The sequence below is a fragment of the Sebastes fasciatus genome, chromosome 5 (genome assembly GCF_043250625.1).
Source record: "Sebastes fasciatus isolate fSebFas1 chromosome 5, fSebFas1.pri, whole genome shotgun sequence".
NCBI classification, from domain to species: domain Eukaryota; kingdom Metazoa; phylum Chordata; class Actinopteri; order Perciformes; family Sebastidae; genus Sebastes; species Sebastes fasciatus.
Genome location: NC_133799.1, coordinates 19453219 through 19469860, shown reverse-complemented (window position 1 = coordinate 19469860; position 16642 = coordinate 19453219). Strand labels below are relative to the sequence as shown.

At 39.6% G+C, this 16642-nt stretch overlaps 2 protein-coding genes across 5 annotated transcripts in view; one reads left to right on the top strand and one right to left on the bottom strand.

Annotated features, from left to right (window-relative positions):
- Window positions 1–3023, bottom strand: part of elovl1b (ELOVL fatty acid elongase 1b) — an 18412-nt gene extending 15389 nt beyond the window's left edge. Inside the window, exon 1 of one of the 3 annotated variants that reach the window (XM_074635563.1) lies at window positions 2882–3023. The gene's annotated coding sequence lies outside the window, so the exon portion shown is untranslated. Of the gene's footprint in view, window positions 1–2334; window positions 2459–2881 lie in introns of those variants that run through there. The other 2 variants (XM_074635564.1, XM_074635565.1) reach the window with 2 other exon arrangements.
- Window positions 2446–16642, top strand: mob3c (MOB kinase activator 3C). Of its 2 annotated transcripts, none has more exons than XM_074635567.1 (5): window positions 2446–2463; window positions 9684–9859; window positions 11667–12273; window positions 14596–14798; window positions 15798–16642. In XM_074635567.1, exons 3-5 carry the CDS (start codon window positions 11856–11858, stop codon window positions 15825–15827), a joined length of 651 nt encoding a protein of 216 aa, XP_074491668.1. In that variant the 5' UTR covers window positions 2446–2463; window positions 9684–9859; window positions 11667–11855; the 3' UTR covers window positions 15828–16642. The 2 variants fall into 2 exon arrangements, with proteins under 2 accessions (XP_074491668.1, XP_074491667.1); XM_074635566.1 differs by lacking the exon at window positions 2446–2463 and adding an exon at window positions 2905–3043.

Sequence of the window (16642 nt, the reverse complement as noted above, 5' to 3'; positions counted from 1 at the left end):
GGAGGGAACACATCCAACAGGTCTCACAAAACTGACTTATTCAAATGATTGATCAACATACAACGCTAACATGGCCCGAGTTAACTGACAAAATCCAGATCAAAAGTAAAGAGAGACAGTTTACAGTTTGCTGGAGGCTGAGAAGCAACGGCTTGATATTTCAAATATCCAGGGGGGGAAAAGACTGAAGACGACTAGGAGGTCAGGGGCATAAACTGTCATTATCAAGGACACTATTGTGCTTCAGTGAACTGAGTCACAGAGAAGGAAATCCCTTTAAAACCAGACTGGTTGTGAGTAAGTGGTGAGGGAAACGTGCATGACTAACATTTTTCCACTATAAAGCAGAGCACTTTACTACTGTGGTGAACTGTTGAAGTGGACTGTAGCATAAACACACCCAGCTCAGCCTGCAAACGTTTTCTTGGTTTAAAGGGAGTCCATGTCATTTCCACTGGCTGAAACTTGCCGAGTCCTTCGGAGAGGGTGTTGACATTGAAAGCTAATGAGGTGATAACAACATGCAACAGTCACAATGCTGTTGTAGTGTTTGCATTACTATCAGAGGTACACCTGAGCTGGCTGACCTTGAGTCCCTTTGTCTACATCCCACAGTCGTTAGTTACGGCTAATGTTTACATGTATACACAGAGCTAGTGATCCATGAACTACCTTAGGAGGCCATCAGTGAGGGAGAAAAGCATCAATGAGGGCCAGCCAGCACGAGACATTCAAGACACTCAGGGTCATAATTTTGCATTTTCGCCTTTTTGTGAAAACCTAAAAAGACAGTGTAAACAGTTACAGATGCATAACGGAAAATGTTTCCATCAAAATGTGGCCATGTGTCAACTTAACATGACATGCATCAGTTTTAAAATGCAGTGCTATTTCATCTGGATCATATTCAGATGTCAAATGACACTTAACTTGTGTGGTAAAAACCTGCTCTTTCCCCATTGTGCATTGCATAAAAGAGGTGTGGCTGTTAGTGGTTAGTTCGACATGACTAATGCTGTTGCATCCAGCAACGGAGGCGGAGGACAACATTATCTTTATATGACATATTACATGACAATATTTACTCATCACATGGTCTAAAGGTCAACTTCTCTTCCTGCTACTCTAAAGAGTCAAATGTTTCTTGTGTTTTACTGGAAAATAAAGTTAGCACGATAATAATGCGTTAATGAAAAATCGTTTTAACACCAATAAATTCTTTAACACATTAACCCAAACGATATTTGGGAGGTTGTAGCGGGCTCAGTTTTAAAGCTCGAGTGAAGGATGTTAAATAACGCTCCAAACTTGTGCTAAATTTTGGTGACACATGCTAATCACATGAATTGTAGGCAAATAAATACACAAATACTCAGCTACTAAAATCGTAAAAAACTTAAAGGTTCCATATTATGCTCATTTTCAAGTTCATACTTGTATTTTGTGTTTCTACTAGAACATGTTTACATGCTGTAATGTTCAAAAACACTTTATTTTCCCCATACTGTCTGCCTGAATATACCTGTATTTACCCCGTGTCTGAAATGCTCATGAACCCATTTTCAAATGTGTGCCTCTCTGATGTATAATAAATGAGTCAGAAACTATACTGGAGCTGCCAAGAAGAGCTGGAAACAACAAGGTGTAACACTCAGGAATGTACCCGAGTCCACTGAGGCTCATAGTGAACCATTATAGTTATAACATTTGGCCAGCAGGTAAGTTTCACTTTTGATAGACTAGGGCAGGGGTCTGCAACCTAGTGTATGGTACGACGGTACAACGGAGTATTAGGGCTAAATTGAGGAAAAAAAAAAAATCTGATATTTTGAGAAAAAAGTCGTAATATAATGAGAATAAAGTCAGAAGTTTACGAGAAAAAAAAGTCGTAGTACTATAAAGTAGTAATTTAATGTGTTATTTTCTTTTTCGTCATAAAGTTATGACTTTATTCTCGTAATATGACTTTTTTCTCGTAAAGTTATGACTTCATTCTCGTAATATTACGACTTTTTTTTGTAATATGACTTTATTTTGTAAATCTCAGATGTTTTTTCCCTCAATGTGGCCCTAATACTCCGTAGTACATTCTCTCTTTGGCCCTCACTGCATTAGACTTATATATTATATACTTAGACTATAAACTGTGTTACCTTCATCACAATGCTCAAATGTTTTTTGCTGCTCCAGACAGATTTATTTTGTTGTTTTTTTGCCTAAAAAGGCTCTTTTGATAGTAAAGGTTGCTGACCCCTGAACTAGGGTGAAACTATAATGTGCTATAATTCATAACCTACCTGTTAAACATGAACACACACTCTCTTTAACACTTACATGGAGGTGTATGACAGCTAAATGCCCAAAAGGCTACCGTTAACATCTGCCTTCAAAGAGCTGAGAAACAACACCCAGTGAAGAGGCTGTCTCCGGCTGTCAATGAGCTCTTTGTCCGCAGCAGAACAGGTGCAAATGATGAGCAGCATATACAGGATGATACCATGAGTAGAACAAACGAACTAAGCTAGGCTAACTGGTGTGTAAATTTAAACTACAACCACATATTTTCAAGGGACACACATTTGAGCACAACACCGGAAGCGAGGTCAGAGGTGGCTCGCGCCCAACTTTAATTAAGCTAAAAAAAATTAAAAATTGCAAAAAAAAAAAAAAAAAAAGTGTTTTTTGTTTGTTTACGTTTAAGCTAAGCTAATTATAAAGAAAAACATTAAGCCATTAATTAATTTTAATTTAATTACGGAAATTGACAGCGCGCGCGCCCGCCCTCCAAACCGTCCCCCTAAACCAACTGAAATTAACTGTCGTAGAGTTAACGGTTTATAACGGTTAAATTGTGCTAAAACCAGTGTTAGAAAGTACTCACTTGATATAAAGCTGAGGGGAAACTGTCGAAAGCAGGCTGATAACGTCGCCCCGGCGCTTGTAGTGAAAGCTTAGCTCCACTTCCTCTTTCTTTCCGCTTAAATCTTCCTCTTCTTGACGTAATGATGGAGCTGGAAAAAGGTGGAGTCATCTCTGAGCTGCTGTGAGTTCACTTTGGTCGCCTAATATGGACGGAACGTAACAAACCGACTGTGTATGTAATGTTAATATACTCAGCATTACACAAGTAATCAGCTTCATTCTAACAGCTGTTGAGTGTCTACTGATGCCAGTAAAAGTGTTAATTAGGCTGCTTCTGATGGGAGTTGGACCTGTCTAATCTCTGGTACAGTCCACAGTAGATACTGGCTGAATTAGCCCAATCCCAACATTTTTTTGCATTTCAGATTTCTGGAATATATTGTGATATGAATCAATAAAAATCCAAACCCAGTACCACACACAGGATGCGTCTTAATCAAATCAAAAAAAAGAAAATGCAGATATCACTCATAAAATAAATGGTAGACATATTAAAGGGGACATATCATGCTCATTTTCAGGTTCATACTCGTATTTTGGGTTTCTACTAGAACTTTAAAGGGACTGCTTGTAACTTCTTACACGTATAAATCAACCGGGTCGGTGTCCAATGCGCGCTCGCATATATATTCGCGCTCGCATATATATGGGAGCTCGCATATGCGCGCTTGCGTGTGGCTACGCTGTTCAGACGAGACTCCAACAATAAACTACACGAAAGCACCAAAACCATAAAGTTATATCTAGTGAAGCCCGTCTGTTAAACAGTGTTGGCCGCGGTCGCAGGACGCGGGGGAGATCATAGCTTTGGTCTCCAGGGCCGGAGTCTCTGCTCCTCTGCTCCTCTGCCTGCCTGCCTGCCTTCACTCAGCTCGCTCCACCTCACGTTCATGCGCGCACACTACACACTGCAGAAGTCTTCGTAGCTTTAAGAAAATCTAGTGAATGTAGAGTGGACGTTTGTGCAGAAATAACTGCTGCAGCTCCTCCAGACCAACAGAGGTTTTCCGTGTCTTGTGAAGTGACAGGGCTCCGCAGCGAGAAACGTTATCGTCTCCGACCGGGTGCCGGTGTCTCCCTCCGGCCGCGGCCTAGAGGCTGAAGCAGGAAAAGTCAACACTAGGATCAGCACTGATTCATGGAGAGACCTCCGTCTGGTCAGCTAACATTACTGCCAAATATAGAGTGATATTGTGGTTTTAGCTGACGTGTGTCGCCTCACTGTTTTGAGCGATGCTCGTTCATGTCTATTTAGAGCGAACACAAGCGCAAGCCCGACGCTGACTTTCGTTTACTTAGCGGCCACAGGTGTCGCTGTTAAGCAGCATTTCTGATTCTTACAAACAGTCTCTTTAATGTTCAAACAACACATTATTTTTCTCATATTGTCTGTCTGAATATACCTGTATTCACGCTCTATCTGAACCGCTCCGTTTTAGTGCATTTCAATGGAATTGCGTTGCTAGGAAACAGCTTGGGTCCATGTTTACTTCCTGTCAGATGATGTTATTTACATACACTGCAACAGGATATAAACTGGGACACATTTACAATGTTTATGTTTAAAACCGTGAAATTGTCTAAATATTGTATATTTGTGACATCACAAATTTACAGAAATCCTGACAGCTTGTTTCAACCGCACAATTTCTGAATACGAGCTGTGTGTATTTCTCCGTATATTGAACGTTTTGATAGTTTAACAGTATTTATATCGCACATAAACCTGCTTTATACTATAAAAGACATGAAAATCTCACTTTTTGCAATATGGGCCCTTTAGGGCAACTCACCCTATACCAGGGGTTCTCAAACTTTATGGGGCCAGGGACCCCTTACAGGGGAGAACATTTTCAAAGAACCCCCTCTTAATTATAACACAGATTATGCATATGCTTGCCACCATTTGTACCCTTAAATGTCACTGAATATTTGTATTTTAAAAATGTTCAACCTAAATATTTCAGACATGTTTCATAGTGATAAACAGAAACACATTTCAATTTGAATCATAATAAAAGAATATTAGATAATCCTTTCTTAGCGCCACATTGTGGAAATTTTCAATGTTATTAATGTTAATACCACTTATATACTTTTAAAAATAATACATTTGGACTCAACTTGACAGCATTTATAGCCTATATTTCAAGTAATTGATCTTAAAAGCTTTCAGATAATGAACAGTAGCAAGACTAGCATAGTCCTAATAAATCCAGATGTTTAAAGCTACCAGTCTACAGTTGACTTTCAGGAAGTGCTTTAACTTAAAAAATAATTAACTTATTGCTGTGTGTCACATTCATATCAGAGTTTCTATTGGCTCAAAGCTTTTTGGCCCAAGCGACATCATTTATTCAACCCTGTTATTCAGGCTGTAAGTCAATGAATGACAGAATCTGATCCCCAGTAAAGATAAAGGTGTGCTGCTTGTACATGTCTGTCAAACAGCAGCAGCATTACGATTTACATTATGTAAACCTGCCTCTGCTCTGGCATGTGTCAGTTTACATAACCTATAGTTAAAACATTATCTAATGCTGGTTACTTAAAGGTACTCCCACCCTGTTTAAGTGAGATGAATGCATCAATGTTGTGTTAATGACGTTCTCCTGATGGTGAGCTTCACCTTTAATGATTAGATTACAGGGACAATGAATAACCTGTATTGTGTCAGAAGTTTGCATAACCTACACCATTAGTAATCTATTTAAATAGTTTAAGTACAGAGAAGACATACAGAAGTACACAAAAATGTCTTTTTATGGCAGTGGTGGAATGTAACTAAGTACAGTTACTCAAGTACTTAAGTACAATTTAGAGGTACTTGTACTTTACTTGAGTATTTCTTAAGCAACTTCTACTCCACTACATGTCAGAGGGAAATGTTGTACTTTTTACTATATTTATTTGCAGTTGCTAGTTACTTTGCAGATTCGGATTATCAATACAAAATATAAATCAACTAATAAAGTATGATGTATTATTATGGATTAAGCTACCCGGCAGTATATAAAGTTGTTCAAATTAGCCTTTACCAGCTGCAAATAGGCCATTCTGCATAATGAGTACTTTTGGTACTTTAAGTATATTTTGATGCTAGTACTTGTGTACTTTTACTTAAGTAAGATGTTAAATGCATGACTTGTAACAGAGTCTTTTTACACTGAGGTATTGCTGCTTTTACTTAAGTAAAAGATCGGAGTACTTTTTCCACCACTGCTTTATGGTAACCCAGACAAGTTGAATTGAAAGTAAATTGCTTGGAAGATGTCTGATTTGACTATATACCTAATGTAAATATAAAATATATAAAAAAAAAATGCCTAGAATATATGTCTTTTTCTAATTTTACTTTTACTTTTATTGAGAACAGATAGCATCTTTGATAGCATTCACTGTCATTATTCACCAAAGCCATGCTGCCTGTCCAAACAAACAAGTTTAATGACACAGCTGTAGCTGTAAGAAAGTCATTTGCAGATATTGAACTGTTCAGTTCAATATCTGCAAATGACTTTCTAAGAGAGTAATTTGCAGATATTGAACTATTTACAGCTGTGTCATTAAACTTGTTTGTTTGGACAGGCAGCATGGCTTCGGTGAATAATGAAAAAAAAAAAATTCCCTGACTGGCTGCACTTCCTCTGGTGCCACATTTCTGGGTGATGCAATAACACACGAAGTGCAAAAGTAGAGCAGCAGGCCGTCATGCACATTTCCTGTGCATGTCATCACTGTTCACTGAGAGTGTTTGACATTTTTTAACTGCATTGTATAAGTCAGATATTTTGGTTAGATTACACATAATTGTTTGTATGTAAAAGAATATAGACCTCCTAACCTGTTTTTTGTTTTTTTAAAACAGTCGCTACTACCTTTTTAATTGAGTTTGGCAAACTAATCCAACACTTAACCCCAGTTCAGTAGTGTAGTCTTCCACTTACCCCAAGGCTACTTTCTTTATGTATTGTGCGATATTCAAACATTTATACCACAATGCTCAATTAGTATTTATATGAAAACCACATTGTGGTCTGACAGAAAGGGTATTCCCTCCTGATGATAATTCCTGCATATAAAAAGTGTCATAAAACAGCTGCACTCATAAGAACAGTCAGAGTGACCCCAAGTGGAGGTGTTGAGATACTGCAATGTATGACTACTACTTTGTCCATGGCCCTTTTTATTTAAGTTTCCAGTAAGCACTAAATAGTATAAAGATAGCAATGCAGAATTTAATTAATAAGAAACTCAACAAAATATATACGTATTTACCTATATACATATGCATACATATATGTACATATATAAATGATAAAAAATAATCCTAATCATGCGGTTAGGTCTTCCTAGCACATGTTTGGCTTCATATATAGCCAGCAATAATTTTTCCACATGTTCCAAAAAAGGAAGCCAAATGCAATCAAATTTAGCAGTAAATATTAAATACTTTATATTTATACTTATATATATTCTACGTATTACTTACTTTTTAAAAAAGAAAATATTTTCTAACCTTCTAAATACAATGTATCTTGAATCTAATGACTCTGAGATGAGGGTCAGATTTCTTCCAGTTTTTTTATTATTTCTTTTTTTTATTATTAATTATTTTATATACAGTATATATACTTTATTGCAGGAGTTAACATAAATTTACATTTGCTTACATACAATGTTGTTCATACTTACAGTATATCATTCCTACAATGTTTATATATTTTGTAGTGAAAATGTAAAGTTGAAAGTAAATTTAAAAAAATTAAGAAATATAGAAAATAACAGGAATAAAAACAAGAAAACAATGAAAAAGAAAATGAAATAAAATAAATCATTTTAAAAAGTAGGCTAGTATTATAGTGCGCATACATATACACATATACACATATACACATATACATAAACTGTATATATACACAGACATGCATACATATACAGTATACACATACACCTGTACATACGCAGGATGCAGAATTCTTCCACTTAAGCAACATCAATTGCGTCTTGAGATAAATGTCAGGGAAGCAATAAAATCTCATTTGTATCTTGGTATACCTGTTGCCCCACGGAAGACCCCAAAATTGGGAACCTCACCTCCTCAATTCAACCACTGAGTTGATTGCTGCAGCTCAGTGAAACACTTTAATGTTCAAATAAAGATACACACTGAACCCTGTTAAGATATTTTAATCCTGGGAAGGAAGGCAACTTTCATCACAAATCTACCTCTAGTTGTCTGCACTGCTGGCTTTTGATGCCGTTGCTCCTTAAAGAAGACTTATTCTGCTTATTTTCAGGTGCATACTTGTATTTGGGGTTTCTACTAGAACATGTTTACATGCTTTAATGTTCAAAAAACGCTTTACTTTTCTCATAGCGGCTGTTCCACCCTTTCTCAAAAAGCACTCTGTTGTGATTGGTCAATTGAACCAAACTCTTCAGACTCCGCTCCTGCTCCGCTCTAACAAGCTTTGGTTGAGGGCGTGCCAAACTAGCCGCTAGGCAGGTATTATGCAAATATGTTACTTGATGACGTCACCAAATTACGGAAGAAAAGGCAGGACTTAAAGCAAGGCGTCCAGGTAGTTCAGGAGCAGTGATTTTGTGGGGGAGAGTAACTCCCTTTGGTGTGGATTTTGGGCTTTGTAACTTTGCAGAACTTTTACACACACAAAAAATTCTATAACACCAACCCATTCTCACTTCCAACTCGTCAAATACCGCTGACTGGGCAGTGTCCCTCGGCATCGGAAACCGGCGCACGGAGGCACCTTTTAGTTAATTATTCAACGGTCGAAGCAAGTGACGTAGTATGAAGAGCGTGGGAAGGGCGGCTGGGAGGTGTGGTGGATGGGTCAAACAAACATATGACTTTCAACCAAGAGACTGGTGTTCGTCTCGCCTGTGAAACTAAAAGTAACGTTGACTTATTTTGTCACGTGAATCGTTAGTCAGTGAAGTTAACGTCAACCACGACTGTTTCCTAGCCCTTGTGGTTGTGTTGCCTAAACCTAAGTTCCTGTGAAAACTGAAGTTTATTTTGAAAGGACACTATGCATGGCACATACATAGGAGGAGGGATTTCTATCACAAAGAGTCTTGACAGCTACTTTTTGCAGGTTGGGTGTCATTAGAGAAACAGACACCCTCTTCATTTTAGTGGCACCCATTCACCTTGGAGACAAAGGGAACAGTCAGGGCGTCTATCAGAAGAACACTCAGCCCCCAAGGGCAAGAGACAGTTCCAGTCAAATATGCCGTGTTTGTACAGGATTTGTTTTTTCGGAGACTAGCACTTTCTCTATTTAAGGTTGAGCTCTGAGTTCAACGACAATATCTCAAAAAGGCCAAGAATTTAAATGATATGTTATTGAGACTTGGACTGCCAAACATCCAGAAATGTTTGTGGGATCCTTCTGCTCCTTCTTGTCCTATATGTGGCTTAAGGAGGAGGGGTTGTTTTCTCAGGACCTTTACCAGAGGGCTGGACTTTGGTGGGCTGGCTGCTCTGCCTGCAGGATGAGAAGAAAGGGAAAGAAATGGAAAACAGGGAGGAGGGCTGAGTGGGGGCCTTTTCCAGCCCTTCTACTCTTTCAATTTATAGGTCCTCCACACACACCCCCCCCCCACACACACACACACACGCACACACATACACACAGCCCTGAAGTCAAAGTCAGGATGTGACATCATCTGCAGGAAGGGAAGCCAAACAACTTTTTCTCTCTCCACTGTGTTGTCTGTGCTGCTGAGAGAAGTTGGAGGTCTGTTGGTGGCCGGCAGAGAGGGAGAGGATCCAGAAGAGCTAGAGGGGGCAGAGCAGCTGGATCTGTCCTCCACTGGGATCTTTAAGTCGAGGGCTCCGGGTGTCTGAATCCTCCCTGAACGTCCCACAACTTCCCACCACATTCCTCCGCTGCAGGATTTCAGCCAGGTACAGTGCAGACAGCTTTTTTTTTCCCATTCTGTATTCTCTTCTGTTTGATTTCCCTCTTTCTTTTCGTTCTGGTTACTTGCAGTGCCTTCTTTTCTTCCTTTCTCACATATGTGTCGGGTCTTGAGAGGACGTTTGTTAGTTTGCAGTTGTCAGAGGCAAATTCCAGAAAAAACAGGAAAGTATGCCAACAGTGCGTGATCAGACACGCTTCACTTGAGGCACGCAGGGACACGTAAATATGTCACTTTGTCCCACATGTTGTCACTTTTTGTTCAAACCATTCCTGTCTTCAGTGTAAAAAGTCCAAGTTTAATGTTTGTCTGAAACTGTGTCTCCCTGAATGGAGTAATGACACACTGAGCCCTCCTCAGAGAGCCCTTTTGTTATGGACACATTAAGAGCTATCTCATGACCACGTATTCATGCTCCCCCAGTGGTGAGTCTTGAACTCAGGCAGACTGTGAAAGCTAGTGGAAAGAAAAAGTACCCTTCTCATATATCAAATGCTGTTTGAAAACATCACTGTTTCCTCAGAAGAGTGAACAAGAACCAAACTATAAGCCTGACAGACGTGAGGAGTCTGTGGATTGTCTGAAAAAAGGTCAACAGAAGTTCACAGCAAACCGGTGTGTCAGTGTTTGGTCTGTAGTGTGAGCACAGATGATAATGCAGCAGAGAGAGAAACTTCTGCTAATTTGAGTCACAGTGAAACAACCACAGGAAACGTCAAGACCGGCAGTTCAAAACGGGACACAAATGCGGATATAGTATCATGTTGCAACCAAAGTCACTTGAATGTGACTGCAGTGTCAAATCTGTGGAGGCAACATATGCTACAGTCCTCAAGCACACAACACAGTGGAGTGTAACACAATGAAATGTAACCCTTGACGTACCTAGATTTTATTTCTAACAAATTGCCCACGTTATTTTCCTATAATAACCTACAGTATGTAGTTAATATTCAAACACCAACATTATGTTTTATGATCATAACAATAAAGGCTTTGGATGACAGAGCCATGCAGTGAGGGCATGCTCCTGATCAGTGTGTACTATCTGCCAGATGGTTATTAGCACTTCAATAGCACAGAAATCTGACTGTAATTATAGTCTGAAATCACAACATACGGACTTGTTGTCTGTTCCAAGTGCATGAACTGTATGTGCTGTACTCCTCTCACTTGGAATAGCCTTCCAAAAAGACTTTAAACTAAGAGACTCTGCCTGATTTTAAAGCTCTTATAGGTAAAATGGTGAATGATGCTACTTAATACTTCTACTCCATTACATCTCAGAGGGAAATATTGTACTTTTTACTCCACCACATTTATTTGACACTCATAGCTACTAATAACTTTTATATAAAAAACATATGATATGCTTTTATGATATGATGCAGTACTATACTACTAATCTGAGCCTCTCTAGAAATGGTTAATCTTTAGTGAATCGCAGCATGCCGTTCATTTTCTCAATTATGCTTGACTCTAGTGGCCTGAGTTTGGCCACAACCGACTGGAACTGTTGCTATTTTTATCGATGGTTGCCACTGAAGATCTTGTGATCAGGGTGTCTTGAGGAGGCAGTAACGACACATTTGGGACGAGCTCACTGGTTTGTCATTATAGTGGGAGAGGATACAGTTTTCTTTGTATGTTGGCCTGCCTGACTCATTTTAATGATCTAATCATGCCAATTTCATGGTTTGTTCGGCCCATTTGTAAACAATCAGACGATGAAAGTGGACTGACAGGAAAGGAAAAGACCTTCTGACTTTTCTTGTTGTTCTTCTTCTTCACAGAAACGTCCCGCCATCTGAAAACAAGAGCTCCCTGCAATCTTTACAAGACAGACGCTCGACCTCCTGCGACCTGATTTCCGAGCTGCCTGGTGCCATCTCTCAGGAAGGTTACGCCTTATCATAGTCAAAGTTAATTATTATTCTGGAGAGCTCATTCTCCCCTTATCTCAGGGGGAAGCGGCTGAGTCGATGGCGTTGTGTCTTGGACAAGTGTTCAGCAAAGACAAAACATTCAGGCCGAGGAAGAGGTTTGAACCGGGCACCCAGCGCTTTGAGCTCTACAAGAAGGCCCAGGCCTCGCTCAAGTCCGGCCTGGATCTGAGGAAAGTGGTTCAGCTGCCGGAGGGAGAGAACATCAACGACTGGATAGCCGTTCACGTGGTGGATTTCTTCAACAGGATCAACTTGATCTATGGCACGGTGAGCGAGTACTGCTCCGAGCGCACGTGTCCCATTATGTCCGGGGGGCTGAGGTACGAGTACAGGTGGCAGGACGGCGACGACTACAAGAAACCCACCAAGCTGCCCGCTCTCAAGTACATGAACCTGCTCATGGACTGGATAGAGTCGCTCATCAATAATGAGGACATCTTCCCCACCAGAGTAGGTGTGTGAGGAGTCAGACTGTTATTGAATGTGTAACCTGATTGATTGCCGCATGCACTGACGTTGTGCTGCATCAACGCTGAAGTGTCGGCCTGGAGTGCGACGCTGTTCCCCTTCATTAACATCTCAAATGGGATGATAAAGTTCAAACAGAGGTTAATTAAACAATGAGCTTGACATTTAGAGGAGGCTGAACGGGTGATTGTTGTGGTATTTTATCTCAGCGCCAGATTTGACAATCAACATTTATTATTAGAGGAGATAATCAGGGGCCTCTCTGTGTGGAGTTTGTATGACTTTCCTCTTGGAGCTCTGCTTTCTTCCTACAGTCCAGAGGAGAGGAGTGGACTCGAGTCACATGACTTTAGTAAAATTATAAAGTATGTTATTTAAAAAGTATGCCACAAATCAATTCATGTCCCTCTATTTCCGGAATCAACTAACGTTGACGCTATTCATTCCCAGCAAGCTGACACTTAATTTCCCAGATCTACTTTGTTTGAACCAATCCGACAGCATCCAATCAAGTTGCAGGAGAAAACCATGAAGAAATAACGTTACGTTAATTGGGGATACCAAAGATGATTTCGTCTGTGTACAAAAACTATGCGGTGGACAACAAAAAATGAATTGCAGAATGCAAAACGTGCTGGTCGAAAATTACAGACAGAGACGCAAATTATATTAGATTTGGTGGAGAGCGCATTATAACTTGTTTAGGACTTAAAACTCAAAGTTTGGGACTTGACTTGTGACTTGCAAAATAATGCCTTGGTCCCACCTCTGGTCCATAGACATGCAGGTCAGGTGAAATGAAAACTCAAAAATTTCCCATAAGTGTTTGTCTATTTGTTAGCCTGCAGTGCTTAGATTGGCAATTGTTCCAGGGTGTTTCCCTACCTTTCACCCACTGTGTGGACAATCTTTCATGGCCCTGAGCAATGAATGGGGGGGAAAAAATGGATGGACGCATAAGATGTGGAGCAAGGTGCTCCAGTACAGTGATTCCCAACCTTTTTCTTGTCTGGCGTACCCTCACAGCCCTTTCAGAAGGGCCCCTTCCATAGATGGGATAACTTCAAGGAATTGTTTTAGTTTTTCACTGCTAAGAAAACACAGTGGCTTCCTGACACATCAATCCATATAAGACATAGCGATCTTGAAATCTGTGATGTGTAGACCTGGTGTCTTACTTTCATTCAGTAGATTTTTATGCCTTCAAGCCGTGGCCGGAAGCATTATGTTTTCGGGTTGTCCATCCGTCCGTCCGTCCGGTCCATTCTCATGAACGCGATATCTCAGGAAAACCTTGAGGGAATTTCTTCAAATTTGGGGAGGATGAACTGAATCATGAACTGAGGTCACTGTGACCTCCAAAACACGTTTTTGGCCATAACTCAAGAATTCCTGTCCTAATTATGACAATTTTACACAAATGTTTAAAAGGATAAAATCAAGAATTGATAAAATTTTTGGATAGACATGAATGTAAACGGCAACTTGACTGGTTGGCGGAGGCATACAATCGTGAGGCTGTTATTTCAGTTGTATTATGTACTCAAAGCAGCAAAAGTAAGACATTTATACCATTTATGTGTTACTTGTTATAGCTACTAAGTTGGAATTTTCTGACATGTTTCTTTGTTATGTTTTTGGTTATTGTGGCAGTAAATATGCTAAAGATCAGGCTCACACCAATTTGTAATCCTATGTGTGTTCATTATCCTCCGAAACAGGAGGACTTATACTAAATCATAATTTCTATTTTGTAAAATAGAAAGAGCTACTCCACAGTAACTGCAGAAGTACCCCCTGGTGTACTGTACATGTACCCCTAGCTGAGAATCACGGCTCTACTGCACCGTTACCTACAAATATATAAAAGAGAGTATTTCTGCTACAAGAGGCTTTTATCAGTTCTCTTTGACACAAAGCAAAAAGGCCCTTTTTAGACCGACTAAGGCCTCATGCAACTTAAAATTGTTGTTGTTATACATTTCTTTAAAAATGTGCAATAGTGTATTAACTTAGAGGGCCTATCTTTTCTCTTTTATGTCCTCTTTCATCAACCCAAGAGGCTGTGCTCAGAATAACTTCTTAAATATATTGTCCATGCAAATCAGATTTCATTAAGACACTGACAAGCACTCAACGATTGATGCTGTTGAGGAGAAGTCATATTACTTACACAATATTACATCTGCTAAATGATGGGTTTCAATTACAGAGAATGATTCCACTGTGTCTCAGATTTAATCAAAACAATTTCTCAGGTTTGAAGTCTATTAATGTCTGTAACACGTCTCTCCTTTCTTCACACTAGGTGTACCTTTCCCCAAGAACTTCCAGCAGGTGTGCAAGAAGGTCCTGAGCCGTCTCTTCAGGGTGTTTGTGCACGTTTACATCCATCACTTTGACAGCATCTGCAGCATGGGCGCAGAGGCCCACATCAATACCTGCTACAAGCACTACTACTACTTCATCTCAGAGTTCAACCTCATTGATCACTCTGAACTGGAGCCCCTGGTGAGACAATATAGCGTGACCTCGGATGTGTGAGGGTGATGACAGGGAGCAGGAGAAAGAGCATCAAATGGGTGTTGGGAGGGTTGTCAGTATCACTCTCATAATAACTGTCTGTCTCGCAGAAAATATCAGCCATCCTGCCCTCTATGACCTTGTTAGGTTGAGTTCTGTCCTCATGTCAGCAGCAAAGAAAATAGCAGCAATTTTTGTCTTCTGAAGATGCACAGACTAAATGTTCTTCATAAGATAACAATCATTTTCTATTTGACACTAGGAATGGAATCAGCATTCACTTATTCCCCAATTTTCCATCATGAAAGAAAGTCGTTAACTGCTTTATATGGTGCCTTCAAATGGGGTCGTGTTTACAGTGTTCACAAGAAGAGTCCATATGAACGCCCCCATCTTTGGGTATTCACAACCTCGTAAGTGTAAAGTTTCTGAAAGTTCAGAGTTCACGAGTTGTGACATGTTTGTTGACGTTGTCAGAAATGGCGGAAGTCATGGAAGTTAATTTTTCATGCATAATAAGTTAATATATTGAAATTTTAGTCATATATTGTTTTTCTTCGTAATTTTATAATAGGTCTGAGGAAAATGTTGATATTCCCAACAGCTTGCATAAGAGAAGCTACAGACTTTGTGTAGTCATGTTTGTGGAGAAAAAAAGATACCTCCATCACATATGAGCAGATGGAGGATGGTGCTCCGAGCGTCAACAAAAAGCTTCAGTTATCATCATTATGACGCCTGGGCCATGTAATTCCCCTCGTAAAGTGAAACGGGGATGAGACATTTATGTCAACACACCGCAGAAAAGATGAATCTTGTAAACAGACCCTTATTCTTATAGGAACACCGGCTATCTCTGTCATGATAAGACATAATGTTCTTTGTATTGAAAGTGTAGATTGCACGTCATAACAATCATTCATCTCCTCGTACAATATGAATTTGTTGTGCTAAATACAGTATGTCCTTTGTTTTCTTTTCCTACAGAAAGAGATGACAGAGAAGATATGCAATTAAACAAAACCAAATGGACAAAAGGAGTTTACATTTTGACGTTATCTGAGCCCTGTGAGAAACCGTCGGCTTCAAAACACTCAAAACGAAGAACAATTCTACATAAAGTTGTACGAGTGGGTTTTTAAGCAAAACTGGGAAGGTCCACTAACTCACCACACTTCTTCAGATGGTGTCTCTGCGCCTTCGCAGAGGTTTTTACTTACGGTGACTGTGGTGCTTGATGCCATCATTTTAGAACTTTGTGTTGGTTTATAATTCATCTCCTGTACTTGTGATTTTTCTTTCCTCCTGTGCATGTATGTGTTTTATGTCTTTTATATACAGTGTTGAGACTTTTTTTGCTGAATGAAAGTTTGGATTTTATTTGTTTTTATAGTTTGAATATAAAAATGCAGCCTAAATATTCTCAATGCTTTTGCAAATGTGTGTTGTTGTTTTTTTAACTGCACCACAAATGATTGTACAAAGACACACAAAAACACACTTTTGGAGGTTGTAGTGGGCTCAGTTTGAAAGCTAGTAACCCAAGGAGTCCATTGGTACCAACCATGTCGCTAAGGAGGCTAAATAATGCTCCAAACTTGCGTTAAATTTCAGCGAGGAAAAACTGTCAGTCTGGCCTTTTTCAAAGGGGTCCCTTGACCTCTGACCTCAAGACATGTTGTTGCCTGTTGGGCTGCAGTTTGCCATGTTATGATTTGAGCATATTTTTAATGTTAAATGCAGTACCTGTGAGGGTTTCTGGACAATATTTGTCATTGTTTTGTGTTCATAATTGATTTCCAAAAATAAATATATACATACATTTGCATAAA

Coding starts and splice junctions, on each gene's coding strand:
- mob3c (XM_074635567.1), top strand. CDS start 11,856: ATGGCGTTGTGTCTTGGACAAGTGTTCAGCAAAGACAAAACATTCAGG. Junction 12,274..14,595: donor CATCTTCCCCACCAGAGTAG/GTGTGTGAGGAG, acceptor TCTTCACACTAG/GTGTACCTTTCCCCAAGAAC. Junction 14,799..15,797: donor ACTCTGAACTGGAGCCCCTG/GTGAGACAATAT, acceptor CTTTTCCTACAG/AAAGAGATGACAGAGAAGAT.